The sequence below is a fragment of the Tauraco erythrolophus genome, chromosome 15 (genome assembly GCF_009769465.1).
Source record: "Tauraco erythrolophus isolate bTauEry1 chromosome 15, bTauEry1.pri, whole genome shotgun sequence".
Classification (NCBI taxonomy): domain Eukaryota; kingdom Metazoa; phylum Chordata; class Aves; order Musophagiformes; family Musophagidae; genus Tauraco; species Tauraco erythrolophus.
Window position 1 is genome coordinate 876403 of NC_141479.1, and position 19842 is coordinate 896244.

The window sequence follows — 19842 nt, forward strand, 5'->3', positions numbered from 1 at the left end:
CCTGATGGAAATTACCATGAGCAGTATATTTTCATTGTGTCTTTGCTGGCCCACTGCTCCTTCTGCACAGAGCGTGGAGAATAATGGAAACTGATGACATCCCCCCGTGCGTCAAGGTTAAAACATACCAGATTTGCCAGTGGGCACAGGAGAAACGGGAAGGCAATGGTCACGGGGATCCATACCGAGCTCTCCTCTGACGGCACATCAAAGGACAGACACGCATGGCTCAGTGATCATGGAAAAGATGGTTGTTCCAGCAAGTTACAATCCAACATCTCAGATTCTTCCTGCTCTACCACTTGCCAGGTTTTAAAAAATGGCAGATAGATGGACTTCACCATTGACCTGTGGACCACTCGCTGCCCAGGCGCATCCCAGGGGAGAAACGTGTTCCACTGCAGCTCAGCCCATACACTCAAGGAAATCGGTACCTGGTGCAGAAGCTGGTGTGCAAGACAGGGCCTTGTTCACCATCAATGTGCTGGGAACCTGAGCCGTGATCAGGAAAAGCTGGAACATCTCCAGAAGGAAGCGATGCCGGTGAGGTATGTATTTGGCCATATGAAAATAAGATGGCAGTTCCTCAGAAAGAATCTCAAGTAAGATTTGTAAATAGTGGGTTTGTCTCTGCTATACCCCAAATAAAGTGGGAGTTCGGAGGCTTATTCTTCAGGACAGACCCCAGTGGCCGCTCTAGAGTCTCTGCAGTGTCTGCATCTTTCAGAATTTTAACCGTACCTACTTTCTCTCTTTGTATTTTGAAACACTTTACATTTTCCTCTCTTCCCTGTTCTTGTCCAGTATTTTGCCTGCGGCATTCCTCTTCCCACTCCTCTGGTCAGCAATCCCAGCTTCCCACAGCTGCCCATGCCAGGGCAAGCAGCGTGCCAACATGAGCCACAGAGGGACAAGAACTTGTGTCAACACACCAAAACAAACCAAACAAAATAATTTTAATGAAATTTATTGAATCCAAAGTCCAGCAGAAACAGGTGGACAAACTTTGCTTGTACAGCGCCTGGGGAATGGGATGTTGAGGGTGGAGCCAGCTACAGAGCCCGGAGTCGCTGCTGGACCACGTTCCAGCTGGAGGCAGGGCTGTTTTCCCAAGGACTGGGCTGCTCAGCCAGCTCCAGGTCTTTGGCAGCAGCAGAGCATGATGTCAGTGGAGGAGAAAGTACATTCAACAGAGGCTGAACAGATGAACGTGGTGCAGGGAGAAGTAGGATGTCGCTGTTCAGAGATGCTTCTGCAGAGCAGTCCCAGGCAAGGACAAAAATAAATCTGAGGAGGAAGCAGTTGTCACAGCAGAAGCGGAACCACCCTCTGTTGACTGCTCGACCACCTTGCAGTGGGCTTGGCTCCCTCACTGGATGTGCCTTTGGTGTGTGATAGCCCAGGACAGCACAAGCGTGTCTTGGCCCCAGCAAAGGGAAGGCAGAGCAAGTTCTTGTGCTTCTACAGCCTTAGAAGCTAAATGTCTGGTCAAAAAAAAGCCTCGTGCCCCAAGAAGTGTCTGGGCTCCTGCAGCATCTCAGCTGTAGTCCGGTTTTATAGCCTTTACACCATGGCATATGAAGTTACACAAACATCAGATGCTCGAGTGAGAGCAAGGAAGTAGCTCTGTAACTCTTCACCCAATCATGCTTCAGAATCAAATCAACTATTACTGTTGCAAACATCTCTGTTTCCCTATCCAGCCTACAAAACCAGCTCCTCAGCGGCCATAGTAACCTATGCCATGGATTTAGGGTGGTGGGAACAGGAGAGGCATGGTCCTGGCATGGAATAGCTGTCCAGCTGGTTCATGTAAGAGAAGGTACAGTCACGAAACCAGCTGCAGGACAGGAACAGGAGCAGGGAACAGCATGCTTGGCACACTACAGCATCTTCCTGGCAGAACTTCAAAGGCCTGGACATCAGCCCGGCACGCGTCGGAGGAGAAAAAAAAAAATGTCCCCAAAACCCACATACCTAGGAGCACCAGAAAATGAAGAAATCCCACCCCAACTTTTTATCCGTGCACCTCCTTTCTCATAACAGCTTCAACTCCTTCTGCAAAGCGGCAAGATAGCTTCGAATGCAGTAGTGGCTCTGCAGGATCGATGCGTCCATGGAAAACAAAACCACCTCATGGAGGACAAACTTCTTAAAGTAGGGATTGGACATGCTCAGCTCTCCTCGTCTTTGCAGTATCACACTGGGTCATGTACAAGGCAACGGTGCAGTGCACCACACCGTTGGACATGGCCCAACGAGAGACCGCGGTACAGTGGCCTCCCTCTCACCCCACTTCCCAGCAGATCAAGTAGATTCATCCAGGGCCAGTTTGGCCCTGACAGAGCAACGCCAGATGATGTTCATCACAGAGTGCAGGACTCTTGGCAAGCCTGGCTGTAGGTCTGGCTCAGGGACTACTCCATGTTTTTGAATAAAGTATTTGCACTTGGCGTTGTAAAAGCGAAAAAGGGGGAAAAAAAAGTAAAAAGTAAAAGTATTTGCTTTGTAAAAGCGACAAAGCTCAGATCGAAGCCTCATGGCAGAAGGACTTAAACGTGGCAAGCATCCAAAGGGAAAAAAAAAAAAAGAAAAAAAGAAAAAAACCCAACACAGCATCTCTCTCATATTTACAGAGAGAAGGACACAGTGACCCAAAAATCAAAAAGTCTCCAAGACAGCTAAAAAGGTCTGCAAGAGTTTAGGAGATCCAGAAGAACGTGGGTGCTAACAAGCATTGTCTGATCCACCACAGAGACTATGAGCAGAAACTTCACCAATATTGATCTGGCATGGTGGGTTTTAGACCAGATCAGCAACTCCCACCACTTGACAGCTCCTGCACGTTAACGAGGCTTCAAAACACACCAAACCCCAGCGTACACTTCATTACAGAAAATGACACTACCCATTGACTCAGAAAGAGAAAAAAAAACAAAACCAGAAGGCTCTGGATGGCTGCAACAAGGGCAATGCCTCGTCAACGGGAATGGTCTGTTCCACCTGCCCCAGGGATTTGTGGATGAATCCATTTCACTACTATTTAACATGCGCCCCACCACAGAACACTGTATTCAAGATAAAACCATACTTCCTCGAATGAATAAAGATGGCAAGCTCTCCTAGCTCAGAAGCTTGAGGGGTCATCTTCTGCCTGAGTCAGAACGCGATCTGGTCTTCCCTGTACCAGAGAGGTCAAGACAAGCCCTAAGTCATTTCTAGCCCTGTAAAGAGCACAACATCGTTAAAGCACAACTACAAAACCAGTTGGCTCCATCTACAAAGGCTCGAGAAGCTCTCTAGCATCATCAGGTCACCACTGTACTGTTAGATCTACTATATTCCCCGACACACCACACTGGAGAATACGTAGGATAGGGATTAAAATAACGTAGGATAGGGATTAAAAAAAAAAAAATTAAAAAAAGTCAGATGAGTTTTGCCATAAAGTGGAAGGGGCAAAGACCAAGTTGGATACAAAAGCTTATCACACACACAGGTTGTAAATCTCGTCACACTGAATAATTCCCGTTTTCATTCATAGGCCAACTTTCCAACTTCCAGCCGATGAGGCAAGACCGCCGTTACGAAATATCAAGGAAATGTTTCAGAAAAATTTTGCAAGGGAAGACCTCATGGAGAGAAAAGTCTTCCAGAAGTGGTGCATCTCATGATGTTAAGGGGTTGCAACAAAGCCTTCTAAACTCTAAACTGAGGTTCCTTAAGTACTTTCCACATCAATTAAGGTAAAGCAAAGGGTTTTTGGAAGAGGAACATATTTATCCATGAGTAAAAATAGTTGCTCTCCATCAGTTTGAGCTGTAGTGAAATTTAGGTTTGTGTTGATGTTCTTTCATCTGAAAAGCTCAACAGGTACAGCCACTACAAAGAATATTTTTTCAAATATGAAAAACAAGCAGTGTTGATTACAACTCTTGTTGTCACCAAATTGCAAGCCAACTCTTTAATATCACTCAAATCACCTGGATTGTCCATAATCTGTGCTACAGCTGGAGATGCAACCTGGGATACTGGTAATGGCCAAGCCACAAACCCGACCACGCAACACCATCTCCGCTCCGCTTCCGAAAAATCCTGTTTTCACATGGCACAAACCCAACACAACCTGGTAGACAACAGAAAGCTCCACGTGAAGGCTCCAGCGTACCCATACCACACGTTCCTGGGAACAGGTTGCACGAGAAGAGCACAGAACCTCTACAAGGAGCCAGCCCATCTCCCAAAACTTACGGCACAGAAATCAGGGCATGGAAAAGCAGAGGGCAGCCATACTCCTTGAGTAAGAATCACTTCTTACTCACCCACACTGCTGCCTCAGCACTCAACAGCCAGTGGAAAGGCTTTCTTGGATGAGTTTTTCAAGGCCAGGGTTACTGCCTTGACATACCGATTCATGGTTTTGTTCAGCTCCAACGACGCGGCCGAGCACCTTCCCGAACACACCAGGGTGAAGCACCGTTACTAAAAACTCAGCTCTCCCTCTGCCTCTTCCACTCAAACCTCAAGTCTGTGTGCCCAGAGGCAGAGTAATGAACAGACAAAAAGAAGAAAGAAAATAAAAATACCACCTCCCTAAAAACCGGACGAAATCGCTGGCAGCAGTTTTTCTGGCTGCAGACAGGGCAATCAATTCCATCAATACGAGCAAAGATGGGAACTGAATCGGGCCCAAGGGCCACCTTTGACTTTACACCATCCTAATTTGCGCATGAATAGCCGTAAATAAAGCATGAGAGTAAATTTAACCTAAATTCAGAAGGTTATTCACCGCAATTCTGGTTCAGGAGCTGGTTTTGTTACTCTCCAGCTCCGAGCACACCTGATAGCGTCAAGTCTGGCCACATTTGAGGAGTGTCATGTCTGACCTCATCTGAGGACTTGATCATCACCCACTGTGTTGTCACTCTTCACTGAGTGCCACTCAGTGCACTCAAGATTATCTGTCCAACTCATCCGTGCCATGTCAACTCACTCGGTATCAGCTCTAAGCAGGCGGTCCGTGTTTTAAAACACGTCCCACCTAAACAAGTTGTATCCACCTACGTGCAAGATAACCTAATTAGGGGAGGCACACCTAACGAGCAGAGAGCAGGAGGACAGAGGCTTTGGCAGCCATGAGGGTAAGGAAAGGAATTGCAGGTGCTTCCAGGCACAAATATAACTGCGAGTTCAGCGTTTCCTGTTTTGCTTATTCTCAACAGCTTATAAAAACTGGGCAAGTCCACCCACTATGACCTACAGATCCTACACACCACACTTCAGCACCACGACTCCAAGAAACAAGACTTGTTGGGAAGAAAAGGGAATGGGTCAATAAAGTAACGGACACATTTGTGCATTTCTTGCAATTCCTGCCCTGCACGTTCACAGTGAAAGCTGGCTGAGGACCTACCCAAGGAGACAGCTCAAGCTTCTTAAGTTGGACTCCTCATGCCCCTACAACTTCCCTTCTGCAGGTGCTGTAGACACCAAGCTCTTTCTAGAGCTGATTATGGGTAAAGAGGACATGAGCTGAGCACCTTGGCCAGGCTCCATAAAAGCTACTTCCCCAGAAGGGGCCAGCCACATGCCAGACACCGTGCCCAGACAAGGGAGTGGCTGGAAAGATAAATGCTACTACACTCCTCAGGACCAAAAATATTGCAAACTACTGATTTCAAGAGAATAGACACGTTTTTAAAAATGGCTGATCTGAATTCAGGTTATTCAAATGCCCTAACAACACCATCTGATCTACAATATCAATTCACGTAACTCTGTGCATTTTATAACAAAACCATCACAGCCATCCTTGTACAGAAATTCAGTCCACAACCTTCCCCTCCCATACCACAACGCACTCACACACAGTATACCCACTTAATTTTTTTTAATTGTATACTGCTAAGTTTTAACTTGGGATCTCTCCAAAATTTAGATCTTGCAAATCCAAACTTTCTCAGAAGGCCCACTATGGATATGTGAAAAAATGAAGAATGTGGAGGAATGAACTTCCTGCCCTTCTAGGAGCTGAAGATGGGATATGAATGAATTCATAGAATCATGGAATGGTTTGGGTTGGAAGGGACCTTCAAGATCACCTAGTTCCAACCCCCCTGCCATGGGCAGGGACACCTTCCACTACACCAGGTTGCCCAAAGCCCCATCCAACCTGGCCTTGAACACTGCCAGGGATGGGGCAGCCACAACTTCTCTGGGCAACCTGTGCCAGTGCCTCACCACCCTCAGAGGGAAGAATTTCTTCCTTAGATTCAATCTAAATCTCCCCTCTTTCAGTTTAAAGCCATTGCCCCCTGTCCTGTCACTACACGCCCTTGTCAAAAGTTCACAGCAAATGCATCAAATCCATTTCAATATTCAAGCTGGAATTTTCATACCAGTTCAGGTGACCTCAGCACACAAAATAAGATCTGAGAAAACTGACTGGGAAGTGAGAAGCCTTAGGTGGGATGAGGAGAAGACAATCAAGCAATTAAGCAGAGCTCAGCAGACCTCAATTCGTAGCAGATAGGTCAATCATAAAACACAACATGCACAAAGATATGTAGAACTTTTTTTTTTAACAAAGATACAATTTTGACAAAGAACAACCTTTTTAAAGAGTGTTTACAGATCTGCAGAGAGTAGAAGCAGGAAGAGAAACCAAGATGAGGGTGAGTTAAGTAATGCCAGAGAAACTCAAGAGATCTTGGTTCTTCAACACAGATGCAGCAGGGCACCCATGGTGCATTTAAAATTTGGTCAGGCACTGCATACACACAGAATTGAGAGGAAAGTCATAAAAACCCCAATATAAATTAGCTGGAGATGCCCAGAATACAGAGAAAAATCAGTATTTCTCAGATTACTTTCCTATGATGAAATTTTACATACGCTGAACACATGAAATGGATTCCATCTGGGAAAAATTCTTACACTAAAAATATGTGAAAGCTTAAGTTCAAAGGAAATCCTTCTGGTTTATTCTAAGCAGCTCAAATTTCTTCTCCATTTCTTGAGCACATCCTTTATTTGGACTTCAGTTTTTTAAAAAAATAAAATAAAAAGCTATTTTGAAAATCGCATGTGGTGCAGCACAGTAAGAGCAGATCTGGAGAATGAAACAACCAGTTTCAAACAGTTTCAAGAGAGCATTTCCCCAGTATGAGCTTTTTTAAAATGGAGATGGGTACCTCGTATCACTTAGCCTCGTCCCGTGGACTGATGGTGGCTGGAGCACACTAATTGTGACGTACAACGGAAGATGCAAATAGAAGTACGGCAAGTGGTAAGAAGCAGGAGATTCCCTTCAAAAATACACTCCCACTTCCAAAGTAAGAGATTCATGGAGACAAATCCAAAAGGCTCTGACTTACAAAGGTCAGACATCCCAAATCTATTGTGTATCTCTTAGCAGACGTTTATTATCCACCGCCGTTCTAAGCTCCACAATAATCTTCACCCATCCCGATGAGCTCTCGAGTGGTGAGGAATTCCTCTAAAAATCCATTCTGCACAAAAGGATGGCCAACTCCGGAGCTGGACCAACACACCGACCCCCTTCACTCTCATTTCTCCCATTACGCAGCACTAAAACCTGCAGTTTCTAACCATACCGATAACGTCTGAGGATGTTGAAGACAGACAGAAATTACCTTTTCAGGTCAAAACCTAGTTAAGACAGCAACAAGCTACCCAAGTGAAGGTTCTGGAGCAGTTCTCATGCTTTGTCCCCTCAGTTCCTACTGAACGTCAGATTTTGGGCATTGCTCACTGCTCCCAAGTAACTTGCACTTAAGCAACGGGACACTTTCCTAGATGCTCCACTGTGTCTTGCTCAAAACACATCCGTAGGGTTTGCTCAGCCTGGGGAGGCAGAGTGGGCAGTGCAGGATCACAGCCCTCCTCCTGCAGCCACCACGGACCAGAAGCTCGCTTTGGTCTTTCACGTCTCTTTACATTTTGGAATTATTAGCAGCGTCCCCTTCAATTTATTGCGAATGAACTTCTGGTGGTCTCTTCTTCAGACTACTGGACTCCTCCACAATACATGATCTTTACAAGAAGTCATTGCCCTTTAATTTCGGATAACTTTTGCCACTACCACTCACCCAATTTCTGGAGATGCTCTCATCCCGTTGTACTCTAGAGTGTTAATAACCACAACACGCACATTACAGCCTCTTTAACGTATCACCAGCAACAAACCAGTCACAGCTAGAAGGCTTTTGGCCCAGAAATATCCCAAGATAAGATCCTCCTTCATCACCCACGTTTGAGTTTTCTTCATGACATCTTTCCATAGCCAGGGCATTGCCACTGCTAGCACATGGCCCTTCTAATAACAGCTAATAGCCCTTCTAATAATGGCTAATAGCCCTTCTGAGCTCAGGAGCTTCACAAACCTTCAGTCTCTTGATCATCTGAACTGTAAGGTATCAGATAGGTAACAGCAAAACAAGCATGTGCTTCCACTGAGGTTTGTTTTCAACGCTTTACTGTGTGACTGAATGCAACAAAGCTCAAATAACTTAATCCAGTTCAAATATCATCTGACTAACCAGCAAAATAAAAGGTAACCAGCCATCATCTTCAAACAACTCGAAGAAAAGGCAGAGACAGATGGAGTGGAGAGACGCAGCCAGCCAAGCCCTCTTCAGCCCAGTATGCCCCAGCAAGACGCTCCTTCATAAAACAGTCTCCATGATCAACTGGATAGCGCTCGGTCGTTAATTAAGGTTTTCAGCACATATCTTAGGTGAGAGTAATATTTGTTTCTATCAAAACCAATCTCAGACCACTGTTACCCACGCGTTCCAGTAGAATAAAGTTTCACAGAGGAGTTGTTTCAACCTGCACTACCTGTGTGATCAACTGGGCCACAGAACAGACCCGAGTTATTAACCACCCAAAAATCAAGCAGCGTCCCCTGCCCATTATTATTAACCCAATGACACGGCCCAGTTCACGTGCAGCCCCACAAACTGGTTTGCTGGGGTAAATGAGAGGGTACCAGCAGCGTAAGCGAGTTTGTGGACAGGAACCAGCACAGCTGGTTGAAGGACTCCACGGGTAACTAAGTCCTGGATGTGTCTCCGTGAGGGAATGCACATCTATTTATTATTTATTAAAAAAAAAAAAAAATCATTATCAACTCTGTATTTTCCTTAATCTGACATACAAAAATTAACTGCCATCCTCTATGATTTCTGCAGGCACTAAGTAAGTGAAATTTATGAATCTTTATGAAATTCCCGACGGATACTACAGCTCTCTATAGGCAAATCACACAGCAAAACGATTCGGGTACTATTCGATCTGGGTGGTACTTACTGCACAAATAAAGTAAAATTCCTGACAGGTCAAATCTCCCTCTGGCTAGCCAGAGGAAGGCTTTAAACGTGGAGTGGCAAGCGGAGTTGGGCTCTACAGTAACTCTTCATTGAGTAACTCCAGCAGGACACGGTACGGACAGTACTGCCGTTTCCAATCCAGCAGAAGGAACGCAACATGGTGCTCGGTCCTGAAGAGGACCCAACAAAGTGCAGGTAGAAAAGACAAGGAAAACAGGCAAGACAGGACTGTAAGCAATGATCAGGTACAAGCGAGTACTCGGACCCCTTCTAAGAAGCCACAAGGCTTCCTTCAGCCATTCTTAAATAATCTGAGCGGTTTAACTAGAAACCTCAATGGTCTCAAGTTCTCCACGACGAGCCACAGCAACACTAAGAACAAGACAGGGGTCGGGTGGGAGGTAAATCGAATGCTTCCATGCTTCTTTACAGCATTAAGTTATGGATGGTAAGAGGGAAGGAACAGAATTTCTCCATGGTGCTCCAAAGCTTCCTACACAATCCAGAGGCATCGACCACGAGTAGCTTGACTTCAACCTGACGTGCACCGAGCACGGAAGGCAGCCTGCCCATGTCTGCTCGCTCAGCCTCGACACGTGGACTCTACACCGTCAGCAGCTTGGACTGTCACTTCTTTCCTCATCTTTTTTCCCCCACCCATCTGCCTTCCCATTGCAACAACAAGTTGCAATAAGGACAAACTACATAATTCAAATTACATCTGAACTAAAAGCAAAACTTCAATTTTCTCTATTTACTCAACCCAGCAAATAGCATAGTAGAAAAGTACATCTGGGGTACATTTACTAAAGAGACAAGGAAGTGTGAGTAGCATCGTATAAGACTTCATTAAGACACCGTGTGGAAATCCCATGTGCCATTTTGGTCAACCATTTTTAAGGATAGTTCTGGAAAAGCTTTGCAGCCAGACAAACACCATAAGGTATTTTAAGACAGACCTTGATCAGCAGCATAAATAGCTAAACAAACTTAACAGAAATTACTTCTAAAGACACAATATCAACCCGGGGGTCCAAAACTCTGATTTAGATTTGAGAGCAGACTGAATCGCTATTTGTTTGCCACATACTGCTCATATATTTAATCTCATAAGCTTCTGATGGTTGCTCTAGAAGCCATGGGGGAAGGCCCTTTCCCAGGTAACCATCTAGCTTCTTCCCCTCCCCTTTCTGCTTAAGCCTCAGAAATTGAGAAAGCTTGGCAAGGATTTTCCTTTGCCCTTGTCTGCAGTGTGGGATTAAGAACCGCTTCCTGGACTTGCTCTGAATTTTAATGTTTTCTGTTACTACAGGCAGTAAGACACTGGTGCTTGTGATGCATCCAGTGGATAGAGTTCAGAAAAGCTCAATGAGAGTTGTCGTAAATCAAGAAAACATGACAAATGGGGACAGGGTAAAGAGCCAGAGATGTTTGGTCCAGAGAGAAGACCACAAAACAGTGACAGAGGTCTTCATGTATACAAAGAAGAAAGAAATTAATTATTCTCCACCTCCACACGATCCAAGAATAATGGACTTAAGACTAAAGGGAATATTCAAAAAAAGTTTCCAACACAAGGACAGTGTTGGAAGAAGTTGCCAGAAAGACAAGGAAAGACTGGTTTAGACACACACCTGCCAGGCAGGACTGATGCATAACTGAATTAGCTTCAGATCAGATGATTTAGTGAGGTCTCAACTTCTGTAATTATTATATTTACCACTGGGACTAAGTCCTTTAGCACGGGTTCTTCATTTGTCACTGGAGTCACAGAAAGTGACAACCAAAACATAAGCTGATACATGGAAATGAAGTCCTTTAAATACATTTGAAGAAGAAAGATCCCCTGGAGGGAATAAAAAAACAAACAAACCACAAACCAACCCCAAAAAACTAAAACTGGCTAGAAGGAACACCTGGAGGTCTCCAGACAAACTTCCTGTTCCTAGCAGGATTAACTGAAGAGTTAGATCAAGTTGCCTAGAGCCTTGTCCAACTGAGGTTTGAAAATCTCTCAGGATTCAGCCTCTCTAGTAACCCATCCCCAACTCTGATGAAGAACAATACTGTATTTCCCATGAGAATTTTATTTGTTGCAACTGGTGCCCGTTGTCTCTTGTACTGTGCCCCTCTGAGAAAAGTCTGGGTCTATGTTCTCATCTCAGTAAGCTCTGTTAGATAGGGAAAGGCTGCTACTAGATCCCTCCTCCACCTCTTCTCCAGGCTGAACAAGCCCAGTTCCTTTAGTTTCTCACTGGTTCCTACAAAACAACATCTACCCAGCCTCCGAAGGGAGCACACCTTCCTGAACAACCCTTGGGAACGTCCCTAGGGCAGAAATCGGTATCTTTTTCCTCTCGAAAGAAGGAAGAGGAAGACCGATTCCTCAACAGCCTTGCTCCCCTGCTTGCATCTCCTCTGTTAACAAGCAAGATAAGTTGAGAAGAAATAAAGTCTGACCTACAAATGTCAACATTTGACATGTGTGAACACACAACGGGACAAACTGCTTCTGGTTTTGCTGACCTGGCTCATGGCATTACAGTCCCAGAAGCCAAACCCCAATCTGCATGCTAAATTCTGCTCGTTTGCCCAGCTGCACTCTAATTCGAGTCTATAAAACATACTTGAATTTGGAAGCTGCTCTTTTAATAGGGAGTCTGAAGAAGGCAGATACTGCTTGGCTGCTGCACTATCTTTTCATTTGAAAAGTAGGTTGAAAAAATAATCAAAGTTTCAAAAAACAAAACAATGGTGAGTGAAAGCCAGTGCTCCCTGTAACCTGAGCAATGGTGCGAAGCAGCACAAGTCAGTTATCAACCAGAGGGTGTGTAAAGTCTCTAAAAGCGACTGGTCAGACCCTGCCTATGATGTTTCAGAAGCTGAAGCAGGGTGTGTGCGCTGGCAGCCCAGAGAGCCAACTGTGCCCTGGGCTGCATCCAGAGCAGCGTGGGCAGCAGGGCGAGGGAGGGGATTCTGCCCCTCTGCTCTGCTCTCCTGAGACCCCCCTGCAGTGCTGCATTCAGCTCTGGGGTCCCCAACATCAGAAGCACATGGAGCTGCTGGAGCGGGGCCAGAGGAGGCCACAAAGATGATGCGAGGGCTGGAGCACCTCTGCTATGGAGACAGGCTGAGAGAGTTGGGGCTGTTCAGCCTGGAGAAGAGAAGGCTCTGAGGAGACCTTCCAGCACCTTCCAGTGCCTAAAGGGGCTACAAGAAAGCTGGAGAGGGGCTTTGGGCAAGGGTGTGTAGTGACAGGACAAGGGGCAATGGCTTTAAACTGAAAGAGGGGAGATTTAGATTGAATCTAAGGAAGAAATTCTTCCCTCTGAGGGTGGTGAGGCACTGGCACAGGTTGCCCAGAGAAGCTGTGGCTGCCCCATCCCTGGAAGTGTTCAAGGCCAGGTTGGATGAGGCTTTGGGCAACCTGGTGTAGTGGAAGGTGTCCCTGCCCATGGCAGGGGGGTTGGAACCAGGTGATCTTTGAGGTCCCTTCCAACCCAAACCATTCTGTGATTCTATGACTAAAGGTACAACATTTTAGGCTGAATCAAGACCTTGCTGCTCCTATAGAGAACCTTCCCTCCTTCCTTCCTGCTGGGTTACCCCCAAAGAGCTAGAACAAATGAAACATTATCTCTCAACAGCATGAAGGACTGGAACCCACGCAGAGGAGAATTATGTCCAGCATGTGCAGATGATCTTTAAGGTCCCTTCCAACCCAAACCATTCTATGATTCTCTCTCATCCATATTAAAGACGGGAACATCTCTCTGTGAGTTCTGAAGGAACCAGCCTGCCACCACCCCAACACAGCAGAAAAGCAGGCAGCATCCTGCTGGCAAAGGAGGTGAGAAGTGCCAGAGCCAGGGGCTGGCACAGGGAAGCAGAGGGACTGTGCAGCTGTAGGTGGGGGGAACACAAGGTCAGGTTTCTCTCCCTTGATGACAGTTAGATGGGTTCAGCTGTAACATGTAATTTCATCCCCAGATACCAAAATGCTGAGCACTCGTGAAAAAAAAGTTGTATCTGGGGAAAGAAGTGAGCAGACATCTCAATAAAAGCCACTGGTTTAACGCAGAACCTTTATTAGTAAGTGTTCTAAAGGTCTTTTAAAAATTAAAAAAAGAATAATAATAAAAATCATAGACTCATAGAATCATAGAATGGTTAGGGCTGGAAGGGACCTTCAAAGGCCATCTAGTCCAACCGCCCTGCAAGGAACAGGGATATCTCCAACTAGATCAGGTTGCTCAGGGCCTCGTCCAACCTGGCCTTGAACGTCTCCAGGGATGGAGCATCCACCACCTCTCTGGGCAACCTGTTCCAGTGTTCTACAACTCTCATGGTAAAAAATTTTTTCCTAATATCCAACCTGAATCTACCTCCCTCTGTTTAAATGAAAGAGATGTCAGGGCCGCAAGAGTCGGCACTCCAGTGAAAACCCAACGATTTCAGACCTGCGCAGCCCACAGAAACCCCGGGTCCAACAGCGACAGGGCACTCTCCTTTCAAAAGCAGCCTCTGTTCGCAGCGCAGACAGGAGTTTAAGGAACACTCAGGTTGCTCCAACCACACTCCCAACCTTCAGAGAAGCTCAGTGTCACCCTCCCCAGCACCCAGCCGGGCTGAAGCCAAAATAAATTTGGCATAAAGCAACAAATGCCCTGACTTGGAACTGGATGTGGCCAAAGTGTTTGTTTGCTGAGGGGTAAAAGGAGTTGGAGACAGAACCCAGCAGCGAGATTGTTGTTTGAATTAGGGCTGAGAGGGTGCCAAGGATCCCCACTGAAAGTAGGAACAAGAAAGGGACCAACTTTGACTCCCATACCAGGCTCTGGGCTCCCAAACCACTACTTGTGGTGGGTCACATACTGCCCTGCCAGCACGCCGTGCAAAAATGGATCTGTTAAAGCAGAAGTGACTTAAGAAAGGCTCTGAGGAGACAAACCTGGCAGGGTTTCAGGGCACAGAAAGTTAAAATTATACTTTGATGTGAAGCCAAGTCAAGACTCCAAAGTCTTGTCACTTCTTTGTGAGCTCTCTGTGCTGTGGAAAGACCTGCTAACGGTTAAGGCCAATACGTGTTTCTCACTCCAGTTACTTGAACAATATACAATAAAAAATAAATCAGACTCATTCTCCTAAAGCCAGGGAGATAATTATTGAGCTGTAATACGGAGCAACGTAGTTCACTTTAGACAGACGATGGGAGATCAACCTAACCATGCCCACAGAACCACTCTTGGCAGCATAACCTGCATGTGATCAAACAAACAACAGGTTCATAGGCTCAAATTTGTGCAATTCATTGCTAAATACGCGCTATCTGAAGTCTCAAGTTCACTTTATGTTTTGTTTCACACAGGAAAAAGAATTCCACATCCGCCACATACACTCTGGAAAGTAGGACACAGGCACTTTGATTCAAACTGGCCACAAAATGCTGCCCAGGTAGCTCTTGGGCTTTAAAGCCATTTATCAGAAGTGGTTTGGCTGATTTTTAGTCTCTTAAGGGGGTGGTTGAAATGATGGTGGCCGTCCAATTTCAGGACAGCACACCTATGACATTTATCATCTCAGGTTAGTATTCAACCATGTTATACATAAACTGTGTTATAATCCTAGGTGAAGCATAATCCAACGAGCAATCTACAGGCCAAGTCTACAAGACAATCCTACCCATCTTTCCATTGCACAAGCCAAAGAGCCGTTTCTTGAACGGAACATGCTCCCTTGACAGCCAAACAACTCCTCTTCCAAGCAGCCAAGGACTTCAACCCTGGGAAGAGACGACGGGACTAAACTCATGCTTAGTCTCGTACATGAACACAACCCACTTGGGTTGGCAGGACTGGGGGCTGAGAGAGTGCAAAGAGAGGAGCAGCCTGGAAACTGAGACTTCTACACCTGTTGTCATCAGATCATTTTGATCTAGACATGCCCTACCTTTCCGCAACCAAATATTGCTTGAGACAACGGGTCTCAAGTTGGTCCGGTTCTGAGTGGATAAAGACCTGTGACCTTAATTCTCTCTCCAACGTGTATATGCTGTAGTTGTCCTCACAATTATTAACAAATATAGTTTGCAGTAAGATGCAAATTCTACAAAATACGAGTGTCACTGAAGCCATTCTCTGAAAACCAGAGTTATAGAAGTGTAGAATAACTAAGGAAGGAAGGGACCAAAAGTCACCTAGTCCAACCCCTGCTCAAATGAGGTCTAATTAGATCAGATTGGTCAAGGTCGTGTCCAGTTGAGTCCTAAATATCCCCAAAGTAAGAAGTTCCACTTTCCAGAGCTCTCTGGGCTGGTCTGAAATTACCGGAGAAAAACAGATGCAAGGAAGGTTCTGCCCGAGTCAAATCATCAGGTCTTAGGACTTGCCTCCGACAGTGGCCAAAAGACTCTGAAGGTCGATCAAACATGATCAAAGGGCACCTGGAAAAGGCAAGTCTGCCTGCAACTGTTAACCATGGCTGTGATTTACGAACAGCCCACACGCTGCACTGACATCTGTCACTAAAACAACAACGCTTGTTTCACTGGTGAAATTTTAAACCAACTAATTAACTAATGCAATTAGTCTACAACTCCACATTTCTTCTTTATCAATGCAAAAGGTCCCAAATGCTCCCTCATACATTTCAAGATCTCCGTGCTTCTCTTCAGTAATAAGACAAGGCAGCTGCTGCACTGCAAAATTCAGCAGCAGATTCGAACTAAAAGAACAGGCCCCAGAAAGTTGGTTATTTTCTGAAGTCATCCAAGGACCCTGGCTGTCCTAGTCTCCTTTTCAACTCCTTGCTGAGCCTCCCTCTGCAGTTCCAGCAGAATTTCAGAAACACAGCAATACATTTCAGGAATTTATAACAGAGCTACAGAATCACATATTTTGCTAACGGAAGAGTCAGGGATTTTGCTCTAATGCTGCAACATTTTCCATTGGAGGTTATAAGGAAAAAAGGAGCATGTTCTGCTCTCCAAATATCCATGTTACCATTGAAGATGAAACCAAAATCCTCACTGAGAAGGCAACTCACAAGAGTCTTGGAGCAAACTCTACGGAAGCTCTTCCTTTTGTTAGGACAGTCACAAGACATTCTCCTTCGGAGACACCACGATGCGTAATAAGGGTTGAACACACATTTCGGCTTCAAAACAACTCCTCCGGAAGGAAATCACACCCGAGACCAAAAAAAGTCCCCACGGCTGGGAACCAGCTCTGTCATTCATTCTGGCACTTGGAGAACATCTACTTTCTACCAAACACCAAAACTTCTAGTGTAAAACCCAGCTGAAAGAATGCCTGCTGTAGAAGTCACCGTGTTGATCGAAGTCTAGAAGTTAACAATATCCAACGTATTGACTAAAAATTATAAAAAAAGATTGCCCTTTTTTTTTTTTCCCCCGAAAAGCAGCTACTTAACCAACTTAGAGGCTAAGCTAAAAACAAACATTTCAATCTAAGGAAGCCACAATATTAACTGGAAATACCACCCTAGCACATTTTTGTAGTTTTTCAGTGAGAAGAGGGAAAGAACAGTGGAGACACAACACGACAGCCCAATTTTCCTGCCATTTTTAGATTCTTCCATGTAAGTTTGTCCCGTTGGATATACAGATTAAAATGTCAAATTATTTCGCTACTTATTTTTCAGATGTGAAGAAGAGCTTGCATGTCTGAAAGCTCATCATCTTACCCATTAATCATCAGTTTAATATTAATTTCTGTTATTTGCTGAAGTCATCATGGCTACATTAACAATAGCAGTAACTCGGTTCAGGATAATGCTCAATAGTTTGGAACTCCCAGATGTAAGACATTCTATTGGATTAATAGAAACAAACGTTCACTAATTCATATCCGTAAATTAAAATCTTCATTTCAAATGACCATTTAACACAGACTATAAACCAAACCAAATCTTAACAGTGACTCACCAGGAAGCCTGTTCATGTTGACCCCTTGAGCAGAAAGTCCTATTCCCATGTACCTGCAAAAAAAACCCAAACAAAACATCAGTCAAGGCCAGAATAGCCAATCTACGAGATTTCCTGCAGCAGGAATAGAGGGGGGAAAAAAAACAATCCACAAATCACGTAAGGTAAGAATGATGAAATCACCAACGATTTTCCATTACTTTTTTAGTCTTCTCTGGAATCCGAGATAAAACTTTGGTGACTGCCAGCTTTCTGATATCCCGCTACAGCTACTCTTTAGCTCTTAACTGGTAGGAAAAGGACTGGAAAAAAAATCAGCAATTAAATTTCTTAGTTTGATTCCCCCTCTCTATACATCAGAAAAAAAATATTTATATTGGTGATTAACAAGAGAGTAAAATAATAACTAAGGGCAGATACAGAACATGAGAACAAACACCCATCCTGCCCGGCGTTGTCTCCAGGAAGAGCTGGTAGTGGATGCACAGGACGGAGCAAACAGTTGCACTTTGAGAACGTTCTTTCATTGCCCAACATGTATTTCACACCATCTCCCAGGCAAAAGGTGGTCTTTCAGAATTTCACACCCCAACAGCTTTTCCTCCATTAATCTTTCGGAATCTCTGTAAGCTCAACATCCCGCAGCTCCACCACTCAATTACTGTTCAAGCCAGTTTTGCATTTTCAGAATTGGAAGAGAGGAACAGCGTTTCCCTCTTAACTTTCTCAAGGATTTTCAAGTCCTCATTCATATCCCACTCCCACGGATGGCCACGCCTAGTCTACTCCGTTGTTCCTCATACGGAAGCCAACCTATACCTCTTAATACTCTTGCTACACTTCCAGTTCCGTATCTTCTTTGCGAAGCAGGGGGAAACCAGAACCGCAAGCACTGTTCACAACACAAACACGTGGTGATTATTACAGACACCAGTATAATCATGGAAAGGTTTGGGTTGGAAGGGACCTCAGAAATCATCCAGTTCCAACCCCCCTGCCATGGGCAGGGACACCTTCCACTACACCAGGTTGCCCAAAGCCTCATCCAACCTGGCCTTCAACACTTCCAGGGATGGGGAAGCCACAACTTCCCTGGGCAACCTGTGCCAGTGCCTCATGTTCTCCATTTTGGTTTCTACTCCTCCCCCTCCTGGTCTCTATTATTCCATTTATTTTTGACTGCGGATGAGAACTGAGCTGATTTTTCCACGGAACCAGGACACAAAGAACTTGTCCCAGCACTGTAAGAGGCAGCTCCGAGACCACTTTTTGTGTCAAGTTTGGATTGTTTATTCTTCTCCCATGAGAATAATTTTACATCTCTCCAGCCTGAACTGCATCTTTCATTTTATCATCCCTGGTCAGCCCTTGATTTTACAACTCCACTTAGCTCCGTATCATCAGCAAAAAATATCATCTTACTATTTCTTCCACTTCCAGGTCATTGATTAAGTTAGTGACCATGGGAGGTGTAGTACTTGTCCCCACAGAAACCCACTGGTGAACGTCCTCAGCTGCAGGGAGGAGCGAGGACACACGCACACACGGGCCATTCCCTTCACTTTATCCTACATTTCCTTTACCTTCCTCAAGAATTTTTGAGACTGGACCTTGCCAAACGGTTTTTGCAAATCCAGGTGGACTGATCTGTATCTACTTCTGCATTCAACGGGACTGTAAGGCACAGCCAGCCTTCGCAACGGCTCTTCTTCCTCACCGCAATGTTTCTGCACATCTTTATTTCGTTTGTTCTGTTTCGGTCAGTTTGCACGGTCTGTAACTGTCTCAGCATCCCCAGGAACCACAGAAACAGTCGCCCTGTTACCTCGCTTTGAAACCAACAGTTACTGCTGGGCTCCTGTTCACGTACAGGTATAAACCCAAACAGGCTGCAGCCCGTGTCCTGCTACTCTTCTACAGCGTCAGTTTTCTTCCTGCAGCTTCCTGGACCACTTCCTCCAGAAAATATTAACCGTGTCTAAAAACATTATTTCAGTATTTGACCCCAAAGTCACGTTTCTTCAAGCTAAATGGGTTAAGTCTCCTATAGCAACTGTTCCCTGCCCGTGACTTCTCCGTCTCAATCAGCTGAACATGAGCCGGCACCGTGCGCTGGCAGCCCAGAAAGCCAACCGTGTCCTGGGCTGCATCCAGAGCAGCGTGGGCAGCAGGGCGAGGGAGGGGATTCTGCCCCTCTGCTCTGCTCTGTGAGACCCCCCTGCAGTGCTGCATTCAGCTCTGGGGTCCCCAACATCAGAAGGACATGGAGCTGTTGGAGCGGAGCCAGAGGAGGCCACGAAGATGATCCGAGGGCTGGAGCACCTCTGCTATGGAGACAGGCTGAGAGAGTTGGGGCTGTTCAGCCTGGAGAAGAGAAGGCTCCAGGGAGACCTTCCAGCACCTTCCAGTGCCTAAAGGGGCTGCAGGAAAGCTGGAGAGGGGCTTTGGACAAGGGTGTGTAGTGACAGGACAAGGGGCAATGGCTTTAAACTGAAAGAGGGGAGATTTAGATTAGATCTAAGGAAGAAATTCTTCACTCTGAGG

General features: G+C 45.5%; 1 protein-coding gene across 4 annotated transcripts in view; it reads right to left on the reverse strand.

The window, feature by feature from the left end:
• RANBP10 (RAN binding protein 10) overlaps nt 1–19842 on the reverse strand; it is an 83462-nt gene that overhangs the window by 42930 nt on the left and 20690 nt on the right. For all 4 annotated transcript variants that reach the window (XM_086621179.1, XM_086621183.1, XM_086621181.1 and 1 more), the window contains one exon: nt 17299–17351. In XM_086621179.1, the coding sequence (XP_086477305.1) occupies nt 17299–17351 (53 nt within the window). The remainder of the gene's footprint in view (nt 1–17298; nt 17352–19842) is intronic.